This window comes from Pomacea canaliculata, linkage group LG4, assembly GCF_003073045.1.
Source record: "Pomacea canaliculata isolate SZHN2017 linkage group LG4, ASM307304v1, whole genome shotgun sequence".
NCBI classification, from domain to species: domain Eukaryota; kingdom Metazoa; phylum Mollusca; class Gastropoda; order Architaenioglossa; family Ampullariidae; genus Pomacea; species Pomacea canaliculata.
The window spans coordinates 6,781,283-6,792,801 of record NC_037593.1 but is presented as its reverse complement, the minus strand read 5'-3'; the positions used below and the strand labels follow the sequence as shown (position 1 = coordinate 6,792,801).

The 11,519-nt window shown below is 41.9% G+C and overlaps 1 protein-coding gene across 3 annotated transcripts in view; it reads left to right on the top strand.

Moving 5' to 3' along the window:
- Positions 1–970: 970 nt before the first annotated feature.
- The window catches only part of LOC112562574 (TNF receptor-associated factor 4-like), a 30,347-nt gene continuing 19,798 nt past the window's right edge, over positions 971–11,519 (top strand). Inside the window, exon 1 of one of the 3 annotated variants that reach the window (XM_025235881.1) lies at positions 971–1,309. In XM_025235881.1, the coding sequence (XP_025091666.1) occupies positions 1,167–1,309 (143 nt within the window). In that variant the 5' untranslated portion in view covers positions 971–1,166. Of the gene's footprint in view, positions 1,310–7,717; positions 7,987–8,528; positions 8,750–11,519 lie in introns of those variants that run through there. The other 2 variants (XM_025235883.1, XM_025235886.1) reach the window with 2 other exon arrangements.

Here is an 11,519-nt window from a genome sequence, read left to right as displayed (position 1 = left end):
GCATTTTATTTTTTAAAAAGTCACAGCGCACTCTTGGTGTTATCACACAGCAACCGTGAGCTTAGTTCCATGTTTGACTTACTCTGACGGAAAGTTTGTTTGTGGAAAGCGGGAGGGATTGCACTGTGGAAGGATGGGGGAGAAGGATGGCAAAACACTGTTGTTGTTTCAAGTTCCGGTTTTGGGGGTTGTAGCTGAGGGATCTCGGGCAGAGGCAGGATCATATATCTGCAGCACCTTTCTGTTTCCCCCAAACTTTGAAAGTCCATATTTATTTTCCTCTCGAGGTTCCTTGTGAATCTCGTGTTTCTCTACTTCCTTCTGACGTCAAAAAGGCATGTGGCTTGCACACCTCGAGTACGATAAATGTGTAACTTCCCGGCCGAAGGAAATACCAAGTGTGCGTGTTGAGACAGAGAGAGAGAGAGGTGCCATGATTTCTTGCTTTAGCCTGTCAGTTCTTTTTCCTCACCCTTTCTCTCTCTCTCATTCCTTTCACTTTTGTATATATAGCTTCCACTACTCTTTTAGCGCTTATAGTTAATTAGTTTATTCTCCCCCCGTACAGGGCAAGGGCGAGATGGAAAAAAGAATGTCTTGCTTACTTTACCTCTCGTTAATAAGATCCATTGTCATTGTCATTGTTATTCCCACCTTCCAACCTATAGCTGTCATTATACCTCTTGCTTGCGTAGACCTGCTTATTAACAAAACACGAAGAAAAATAAACAATCGCACTTCGCATACAAAGCACGTGCCTTGAATGTCATGCACGACCGCCAGTAAATATTTCCATCCGTGACAGCTATATTTACATATTAGGTTATCACGCGTCAGTGTTGACGAGATAAGTCACTCGAAGCCTCTTGTTGTCGCTTCGCCGGCTCGCGTCTCCCGTAGCGTAAGGAAAACTACACCACGTGACCGGGAAAATCGTCTCGTTCTCAAAATAGGCATGCACGCCAGCTGGCGTCAGCAGCATATCGCTGAGCAGACGACAGTTAGAACGCAAGGCAGAAATAGCACGAGGAGAATCTCTTAGCGGTGAATGGGAAAGAGAACACAGCATTCTTGAGTGGATTTTTTTTTCTCTTTGGCGAAGGCTTCAGCGCGAGGTGTTGTTTGGATTTTCCGTGAGTTTACCGAGCTGGAAAGAAGAAGAAAAGATGCCAGGCTTCGAAGTGGCGTTTGTTGACAAACCGCGCAGACGATGCCTTGGCCCTGTGTGTCGTCTGCCAATGCGTGATCCCGTGCAGATTAAAAGTTGTGGTCACAGCTTCTGTGACGTGTGCCTTCAAGGACTTCTGAGGTACGGTGCAATAATTTTCTTTGATTTTATTTTTCAGAAAATGTTATGTCTCATATTTATTGTAAACGCTTCATCTCACATTGTAACATGCACTGAAGCTTTCCTAGCTGTCGCAGGTACCTATATATATACAGTGACATTCGGCGACAAAGGGCTTTAAGTCTCTGTTTCGTATCAGTTAAGCCCCAGTGAGTAAACATCCGTTGATAACACCTGCTGTATATGTTGTGTAAATATGTCGTCGACACACACACACAATACACGACACATACAGACGCACACAGATATCTGAGTGTAAGGATGGTGGTTAATCGCTTTGGCTGTAGGGTTACCTTGTACGGGTAGCAGACGATACTCGTAAAGTAATCGTCGGGTAATTGATTTGTGTGGTTGGCTAACAAATGTGTGTCGCTCGATCAAGCAGGAATGTCCAATGCTCAGTAAAAACAGCGTGTAGTGTAAGCGTGTACAAGAAGCATATTACAGGTGTAAACGGATCTCACAGTGTGTGTTTGTACGAAGTCGTTTAAATGGGACGAGATTGCTGGCAAATGTTGAGCTGGGTGTATACTCCTGACGAATAAACATCGTGAATCCTTTCTGCCAGTTTCTTCTTTCCGCTCACAAATGCGAATACCTTGGCTTTATCTAGAAAGATTGCATCTACACCCATGTCATCGCGTCGACATAAAAGCGGCGGTGATGTTATCACAGACAGTTATTTTGAAGATGCTATGGGGAGATTATTCTGAAAGAGGATTCAGCATGGGACGTGACACCTGTAGATGAAGTGTGGTGATCATACTGCATGCCTCAGACGTTTCTGCACACCTTTGTGTACTCAGTACATGTATGTAGTAGCTGAACATACAGTGCCGACATGTAGGTCAGATTAAACCCCTTAAAGCCCATTTCTTGTCGAGGGGCAAGGGCGCCCACGCACGGACGCGTAGGCACCCGCGAAGAATTACTGGGATTCCCCGACACAAGTTTCTTGCAAATGACAAACCTATGCATTGCAAGCCACCTCGCGATGTATTAATCTATTGTTGGCTTCGTCATTTGGTTCTGCGCAGACCCGTTCCTTAGGGGTTTTAAATTCTTATTGATTATTTTTCTTCCTTTGTCTGTCCTTCTCAGGTCTCGCTGTCTTGTCTGTTTCTCATATTTCTTTCTACGCTCGCGCTGAGCGGGATGTGCTTCATACATGTTTTATCTCACAGCATTTATATAGCTTTTTGTATGAGTTGTGCCTAAGGGGGTTTGATTTTTATTGATTGTGGACAAATATTAAGCGAGACGGCAGTGTGTGTGAACCCTAGCATGGTAAATCTATGTGTATGTGTGCGTGAGTGTGAGAAAGAAAATGCACCATATATAAAATTTTGATTAAATGATTAGTTTTAAATAACAATGTCACTTAGCTGAAAGTGGAGTTTAATAAAATATTTTCGGTACAGACACGCCGCCTACTGAGTAAGCTGAATGTACGTGATCCTGTCCAGGTGCTGGCGAGTTCACCTGTTCTTTCTCACCTTTATCGTCCACGACCATGTAACAAGCACTAGGTCACCAGTAGCCTCACCAATTCTCTAGCCAGTTCGCGTACACTGTAAAATTGCCTTCTGCAGGGTGAAGACGTCCTCCAGATATTATTAATCACCTGACAGAGCTCGTCACCTTGGATACAGGTGGGCGCTTTATGGCACTGTTGCTGTACACTGTATATAATCTGAGGGGACGTTTGCAATGTTTCCACAGAGGACCACCTTTTTTTTTTTCATACAAGTATATGATGTCAATATATCCCCCACCCCCCGCGCGCGCGTGCGCGTGTGTGAATTATTAAAAAAATGGGACATTGCACTGCATGACGTTTCTGCCCTTGCACAAAAAAGTGTGTTATATCTGCAAGCTAAACTTTCACCAGCAAATTTAATTTAAATTTAGCGTAGAAAAAGAAAGCTTTTCTATCTGGTATACAGATAAACGCATCGGTAACTGGGTGCTGTGCCGCAGTCAGCAATCGTGTGATTGTCAGATAAACGCATTTTTTGTTAGTTTCTGACCGCTTTCATGTTCTCTGGAAGATTTGATAGATGTTGGGGCTGTGTGGCCTGTAGTTCTGGCAGTAGGTGAATGGGGTCGGGGTTATCGGTGCAATCGAAACAGACTGCTGGCTGGTTATCAAGACGAGACTTTGACGAGCTTCAAAAAACAAGACGCTGACTTCTACATTTTAGAGTGCAGGCTAGAACAGACAGGTTTATGAAGTGTACACACAAATTGTAGATAAGTATTCGCAACAGGAGTATACCATAAATCTTGTATTTGTAGTACAGGTGCAGATGCGCGCGCACAAAAAATCTCTCTCTCTCACACACACACACACTGTTATAAAATAACCGACCATGTATCTGTAGGACTGATGTCTTACTTACACGGTGGATGGAATATTGAGCGAATTTTTCTCCAACTGGGTCTTGAAGATTTCGGCAACGTTTAAGTCTTGCAGCTTCTCCAAGTCCAGTTTGTGCGGCGTTTTACCTTCAGCATGACATGCAAATGGAGAATAGCCTGCCGGAAATAGGTCCACAGCTGATGATAAAAGCTCCTTCTCTCAGCATGACTGGCTATGTTTTGGTTCCAGTAGTACACTTTTCGTGATGCGGTCATTGTTAATACCGATCCAGCATTAGATTCTTTCTAAACTGGGATAACTCTGGGCCACACTTGGTGGAACCCATTTCTGTATCAAGCGAAATCACAGCCAATGCCCTGATGATTACCCACCCTGGCCCTGGACCTACCCGCTAATTTCAGCGTGAAAACTACCTTACAATGCCGTGTTAACATTTCGATTTATTGTAAGGGCTTATCTTTCCTAAGATTGCTCGCAAGGCAGTGGGACCATCTGCCCACGGTTAGGGTGAGGTTATAGAGAAGACACTTCCTTCACTCGTGGACATTTTGCTTTTTATCGCCCCTTATGAAGAACACAGAGAGCTCGCGTTTCTCCAAACTTGGGGCTCGCGTTTTCAGGATGTATTTTGGTCTTTGTCAACTAGGTGCGTCCACCCCGAGCGAGGTCTTCACGCTCTGTTAGGCCAAGACACGCACGTGATGGTGACGGCGCGTGGTAAGGTCAACGGCCGCGCGTACGATATTGTGGTCGACTCCGGCTGCACGTCCCACACGGTCTTCGACAGCACGACCAGAATACATGACAGGCTAAACAGTAAACGTCGATCACGATGACTGTGACATCCGGTTTTTTTATCTGTAGCGTCCATTGGCATGAGCGGCAGAATAAATCCGCTGGCTTTGATTCATCCGGCAGAGCTGAAAAGGTTCCAAACAGAAGACAGCAGTCTGCAACACCTGATGAGCGAAGTTAAACAAATGGGGTGCGGAAATCAATATTTAAAGTGACATCATGTAGTACTGCTAAGCTGTACTCATCCATGTTTGCACAGACTTTGAAGAAGACGGTTGAGCGCGAGAAGTAGGTCTTTAGAGCACGCGCCAGCTTGAAAACACATCTTGAACCAGATACCCTTGACCTATACTAGATCAGCACACAGTTCTCTTTCAAATACTACATTCTTAGTGCGTTGTCCTAAAACGTTTATGAAGATACCCTTTGTAGCTATAGTTCGGGCATTGTGCTTGCTGGTGTCCAATGGATATGAGCAAAAATCATCACACACCCCTAAAAGGCTTTTTCAGCTTGACGCACTTTGATCAAAATATTGAGAAACTATCCCCCGAAAACCACACCCCAACATGCAGGAATAAGGAAAGAAACTGATATTATACTTATAAGGAAGTAGTTTGATATTCTTAGTGGAACTTTTATGGAGATGGGGTGGTTAGGAGGACTACATACGTCGTCTTGTAAGTCCCGCAACGATTCAGGGATGAGAGGTGGGTGGGTGTTGTATTCTGTTCGAGAGTATGTACTCTTTGCCACGATGTCCATGTATCTTTCTCCAAAGGATGCGTTCATACATCAGTGAAGTCACTGACACTAACAGCTGTAGGCTTGTCCCACGGCGGATGTATAGTAGGAAACGTCAGTACATCGATTGGACCGAAGAAGTTATGCGCATGCGTGCGAGGTCCGTGCGCAGCGCCACTGTAGTCGATGCACAGAGATCGTGGCAATATTTCACCCTGTGTTTTCGCTCGTTGTAAACTTTCGTGAGTCGTGAAAAGTAATTGATGTTTTGTGTGGAGCATTTGGTGTTCAGAGGAGAACAAGAAAAAAAATTTTTTGTTTGTTTGTTTGTTCGTTGGTGTATTCAGAGTGTCACGAATGCAACAGACAAAGGTAACCTGGAACTGTGACACTCTTGTACCTATTGAGAAGTGAATGTTTTCTTTTGTTTTGTTTGAATATTAGGTCAGTGTGTCGCAATGCAACAGACAAAAGTAATCTGGAACTGTAACATCCTTGCACTTATTGTCCGCTGGACTTCCATGACTGTGCATACTGTGCACGATCGTTCCGCCACCTTTTTAGTTTTGCACCTCCACTTACTCTTCACTAATAAAACAACTAAAGGTCAGAAAGTCAAGGACACGATTAACTGATTATCTGTATCCCCTGTGGAGTCGGGAAAACGTTGAAAGCTGAACTTTGACATTTTCTTACAAACATAGACCAACCCATTTCTCCAGCTTCGACAAACAAGAAAACTTAGGTCTTTATAAATGGGGAGAGAGAGAGAGCTCCCCCAGACGAATGTCAAGCTACCTGGGGTTTGCTGCGCTATGTTGATGTTAACAAAATGACTTTGTTTAGTTGGGTTTTTTTTTTCTCAGAGTCATAACACACTGAAATATTTAGTTAACATCAACCCGAAAAAAGTTGTCTATCCTTTAAAGATCAAGATACGAACCAACAACACCCGATACTCACTATTGTGGGGACAAGCGCTGAAGTCACTGCGCCATATCAAGTACTGAGTAAAAGAATACATGTTTTTAAAATTTGCTTTTTTAAGAAATGTTCTTGTTTTATTTTCTTAATTTTGTTGTTTTGAGCCTTCGGGTTCATTACAGTCTCTTACAGCTGTTGAAACACTTTTTAAAAAATTGTTGCTTGATTGATTTGCTGAAATTCGAGTTCCCCTCGCCGAGAATTCTTCATTGATAATGTGAGTTCTTTGAAGGCATGGTTCATTAAACAGACGACACCCGTAAATAACCTCGTCCTCAGGCGTGTCTGGATACTTTACATGTCTCCGCTAGAGGGAGGCACAGGCTTCCTGAGACTCATGCTTTTAACAGGTCTGTCAGGGCCAGCAGGATGGTAACACTAAGCCCACGTGCGGGTCAACTGCTTGTCGTAACAAGACTCTGCACACACCAGACGTTAACTCCAGAATAAAAGGACGGAACGCCATCTGTGTGAAGGGGGGATTACTCATTGATAGCGATGTCCCGTTTAAAGCGCTGGACTGAGCATGTTTAGCCTTGTTCGTAACTTGAGAAAGGCTGTAAATTATTGGAGGCCTCACATGTGGTGCGCTTCTGTCATATCTGTCAGAGTGTATATACATTTGAAAACGAGTGACTGGGAAGGTTACTAATTTAATACTCGTAAAACAAAAAAGTTATTTCAAGAAGTCGGTTCGACATTATTATGGTGGAACTAAAGCCTGCAGATTTAGATGTCTCGGCTTCTGTGGATCCTGTTATGCTTGGTTTCTTTTCGTTCCAGATATATTTCAGATTCATGAGTCAGATTTTAATCACGACAAAAAAGCGTTAGCCCCCAAAGTTATGCTGTTATTTCAGGGTGTAAAGTGGCCATGCCCATTGTTTTCTTGCTTAGTGTCAGCAACGAAAGTTATGTGCAACTATTTTACACATTCAGTAAAGAGTTGTGAAGACAGCCTACATGAGGATGCCAGAGAAGATGCCCGATCTAGCTACAGTTAACTGTCTCTTTGTTTGGACAACAACAGATGAGAAAAGTTGTGGAGCAGGAGATGACTATAGCCAGCAAGTGACTGCCCTTGTCAAACCCTCGGCCGTCGCATAAATAATTTGTGGGAATACATATTCACATTGCTGTCAGTTTGCTCTTGTATGGATGTTGTGTGTGAGAGAGAGATGCCTATAAAGTAGCAAGTGAGAACTCGCAAAATAAATACTATATTATGTAATTCTCTCTTACACACACATATGTCTTAATCATAAGTATTATCAACGTACCGCACAGTAGCAGAATCTACAATTTAATTGCCTTCTGTGGTGAAACACGTGAGCAACCCTTGACAGAAGATGGGTCACGCGCTAAAGCGAAGCACGATTGCTGCGTGACTGGACTCGTCAAGACAAAGCTATGAAGACCTCGCTTGCTGAGTGTGGTACACAGGTCACAATGGTATAACACACTCGACAGGTAGGCATTACTGATGCTGTTAAGTGGGAGTATAGTGTGCCTGTGTGACCCTGGTTCTCCGATATAAGTCGTGTGTCCGTGTGCATGGAGGAGAATTTTATAAACAGCCCAGACCCACTTCGTGATAAGAACAGCAGGGAGTCTGTCTATAGGGCATCTGTCAATAGGGCGTCTGTACTAAGTTCAGAACGAAATGTAACCTCTGGAGATCTGAACATGAAGTATACTTTATGAAGATACAGCCAGAATGCAGTGTTGATCAGTAAGTACAAGTTAGTAGGTTGTTTATGATGACAATGACGACGCGACGACGACGACGACGATGATCATCATTACTGCTTCATTTGGAGGGAGTTGGTGGTGACTTTTGTCTCAGTCTGACCAATCGGTCTCTGTCTCTTTCTTCACGCTCCCCTATGTTTTCAAGAGTGCAGCTAGGGTCGAGCGAGGGTTGGAAGCAGGTATTGTCCTTGTCCTTGTTGCATTATGACATCATGGCTTTGACCTTTTCTGCGCATGTAGATCTTTGATACCTTTCTGCGCATGTCGTTAGCGGAAAATATTTTGGAGAATAGAAGGAGAATATTTGCTCAGATTTTGTAGATTATCACCGTATTATAAACTAAGCCCATCCACTCTTTTTAAAAAGTGAATGTTTAACGAGCAGAGTTTGAACTTTTAAAAAATTATTTTGTGTTAAGGTTTACCTTAAGTTATACCAGAGAAAAAACCGTGTTCGTTCCACGACTTAACTCCATGACAGGGAAAACATGTCATTGTATATGCTTTTGCATTAAGTTGAGCAATTACAGAATCAGCAACAGTGTACATGCGTTCACGGGCATGTAACATTATCTAGAAAGAGTGTTGACATGTTAAGAGAAGTGCTTGAAGTAGAAAGTAAATGTTTGCAAAAGGACCAACAAGATGACTAACGGCGCGCCCGCCATTGAACCTGTGTCACAGATCGCTCCTTCAAGCAGTTGATGCCTCCAGTTGCCCAAGATTATCCCCCGAGCTGTTAGGTTTGTATTTTGCATCGCTGTAACTCCATTTTCAATGGGGTGTTGTGTTGATTTCGGTGAAATCCACTTCTTGCACTTATTCTAGCTTTGTAAGATATTTCTTTGAAAGCGTATAATAATCTGTCAATAAGTTTTCCATGTAATCGGAACATAATTCTTCTGTCGCTCAAAAAGAACTTCGGGTGGCCTGATTTGCTATTGCAAGCTTCATTGATGAGGTGGTGAAGTGGTGATTTATTTAACAAAGCGGTTATCGCTTGTTCTAAATATATGTTTGCATCCATCTTTGATTGGGGTATTGTGGTCAGATGTCAAACGTTTTCGTCTGTTGGTGACTCAAAGACGAAGTACTCCGCAAGAGGAGATAATTCGCGACCACATATCTTTGACGTGTTGTCTCTACTTACTGTGCTACCTCTGATGTTACCATGTGTGTGTGTGCATTTGTTCGAGGTACAAAACAAAATTGAGAAGGGGGGGGGGTAGTGTTAATTAATCTTTCCAGAAGTGTGCATCTTCTTCTATATGTTGACTTTTAACAGCTGGCATAATTACTTGCATTATTAAAGCTTTCTACTTCTTCCAGTCTGTTTTCCTCAGTTTTTTTCCCGTTTGTTTCTTTGGGGTTGTTTTTCTTACGTTTCTTTGTTGTTGTTGTTGTTGTTGTTGTTGTTGTTGTTGTTGTTTTCTCGACGATGGAATATGAAAAAAACCCTACTTTTTATAGATGGTTATTTCTACAGGCATTTCCGTTAATTATAAATTCCCAGTTGAATGCTACGTGTTAGAGCGCGGTTCCTGCCTGGAACATTCCTGCAGTCAGTGAACCGGTGACTGATAGCTGTTACATGGCGAAAAACGCTCGAGGTCTCGAAAAAGCACCGGCACTTGAAAGCAGAGTATATTCAGTCTGTTGGACTATAGAAACTAAGTTTCTCGACCGGTGTTAAGACGAGAAAGAACCTGCGCATGGACTAACTCCGCGGTGTATTCGCGAGCACTCGTTCGACATCGTCCACCCAGGTGTGACTGCACTCAGGTGTTCTGTCTTGCACATGCGCACTGACACTGTTGCGTTCAACAGCGAGAGAGAAAATTGTTTTACCAGAGTTATCCTGTTATTTCATTTCACCAAAAATGCTGCGATGTTTTCTTTTGTATCTCCATCATCTCCTCTTACTATTTCTTCTGCCTTCCGTTGCTAATATAACTACTGCGTGTTCCATCTGTTCCTCACACCTCTACAACATCTAATGCTATTTCTTTTACTTGTACCACTCATACTTCTACAACTTCTATAATTCTTCTTTTATTAATACTACTTACTTTTACTAATATTACGACTACTAACTTCTTTTTTCATACTTCTACCACTACTTCTTTTACTTCTGTAATTCTTTTGTTATTGTTACTAATATGATGACTATTACCTTCTCTTCTGCTCATGCAACTACTTCTGCTGCTACTTTTTTATAAGTTTTCTCCACATACTATTACTTCTACTGCTACTTCATCTACTAATTCTACTGATTATACTGCTGCTTCTTATCCTTCTACTGCTTATTTTTTTCTACTTCTTATATACTTCTACTATGTTTATTCTCCTACTGCTACTTCTTAAATACTTCTACTATGTTTATTCTTCCACTGTTAATTTGTGTACTTCTACCACTCTTCTACTGCTACCTACTCCTATGTTTTCTACTGTTACTTCTTATACTTTTACTATTCCTACCCTTCTACTACTACGAATAATATTGTATTGTTGTTTCTTATTTTTCTACTGCTCCTCACAGTCTACTTTCCTCTTTGATCTTTATTTTGGTTTCTTTGTTTTTTGTCTCTTTCTGTCCTTTGTTTTCCTTGTTGAAGTGGACATGATAATATGAAAAAAATGAGCTTTTAAAGAGGCGTATTTCTATAGACATTTTCATTAATTAGAAATTTACATTTCAGGGCTTCGCATTTTTATACTTCCACTACTCCTAATCTTCTATTTTTTAACCTTCTACTTCTTTGGTTTGTTTGCCTCTTCTTTGCTACTGCTGTTAAATTCCTCTATTTTTACTTAGTCTACTACTACTACTTGTTTACTACTACTTATTATCTACTGCTACTTTTATACGTTTTTTTCTTTGTTTTAGATATATATATTCCTTCTTCTTCTGACTTTTTTTCTGTTTGTAACAGTACCCTTTGTGCCTCTTTCTCCTGGAGCGCACAAAGCGAGATCACAGACATTCTAACGGCTGCTCTTTCCCTCTCTTCTGTATTATTTATGATTAGATGACAGCTGCTTGAATGTATCTCTGGCATGTCTTTAAGCGATCGTCTGACATAATGGCTTTAACATGCTAGAGGAAATGTGAGGAGGAGGTCTCAAGCAATATTTCTCACTGCACGGTGCCGACTGAAACTCTGCTCTCTTTCAAACAGCTCTGTCTGTGTTGTTAAATGTCCGTGACCTTTCTCCCTGTACTAGTTCGCCTGGAACCTTCTTACTTTCAGGACCTGCCAATAAATTTACACCTGTCAGAAAAGGTGCATTGGCTTACAACTCGTTTATGGTTGGCCAGGAATCGGCTAGAATCTTTTTTTTTTCACAAAGAGTGTTTCGAATCTGTGATGCCTTGGGGAGTTTTCTGGCGAGGAGGGGATACAGGATTTTGGACAGAAGCCGGAGATTAATCGATTTTACATCCATCATCCACCAGTATGGAATATGATTCTTATCTGTTTAAATTTTTTTTTTTTTTGTATTATAGATGAA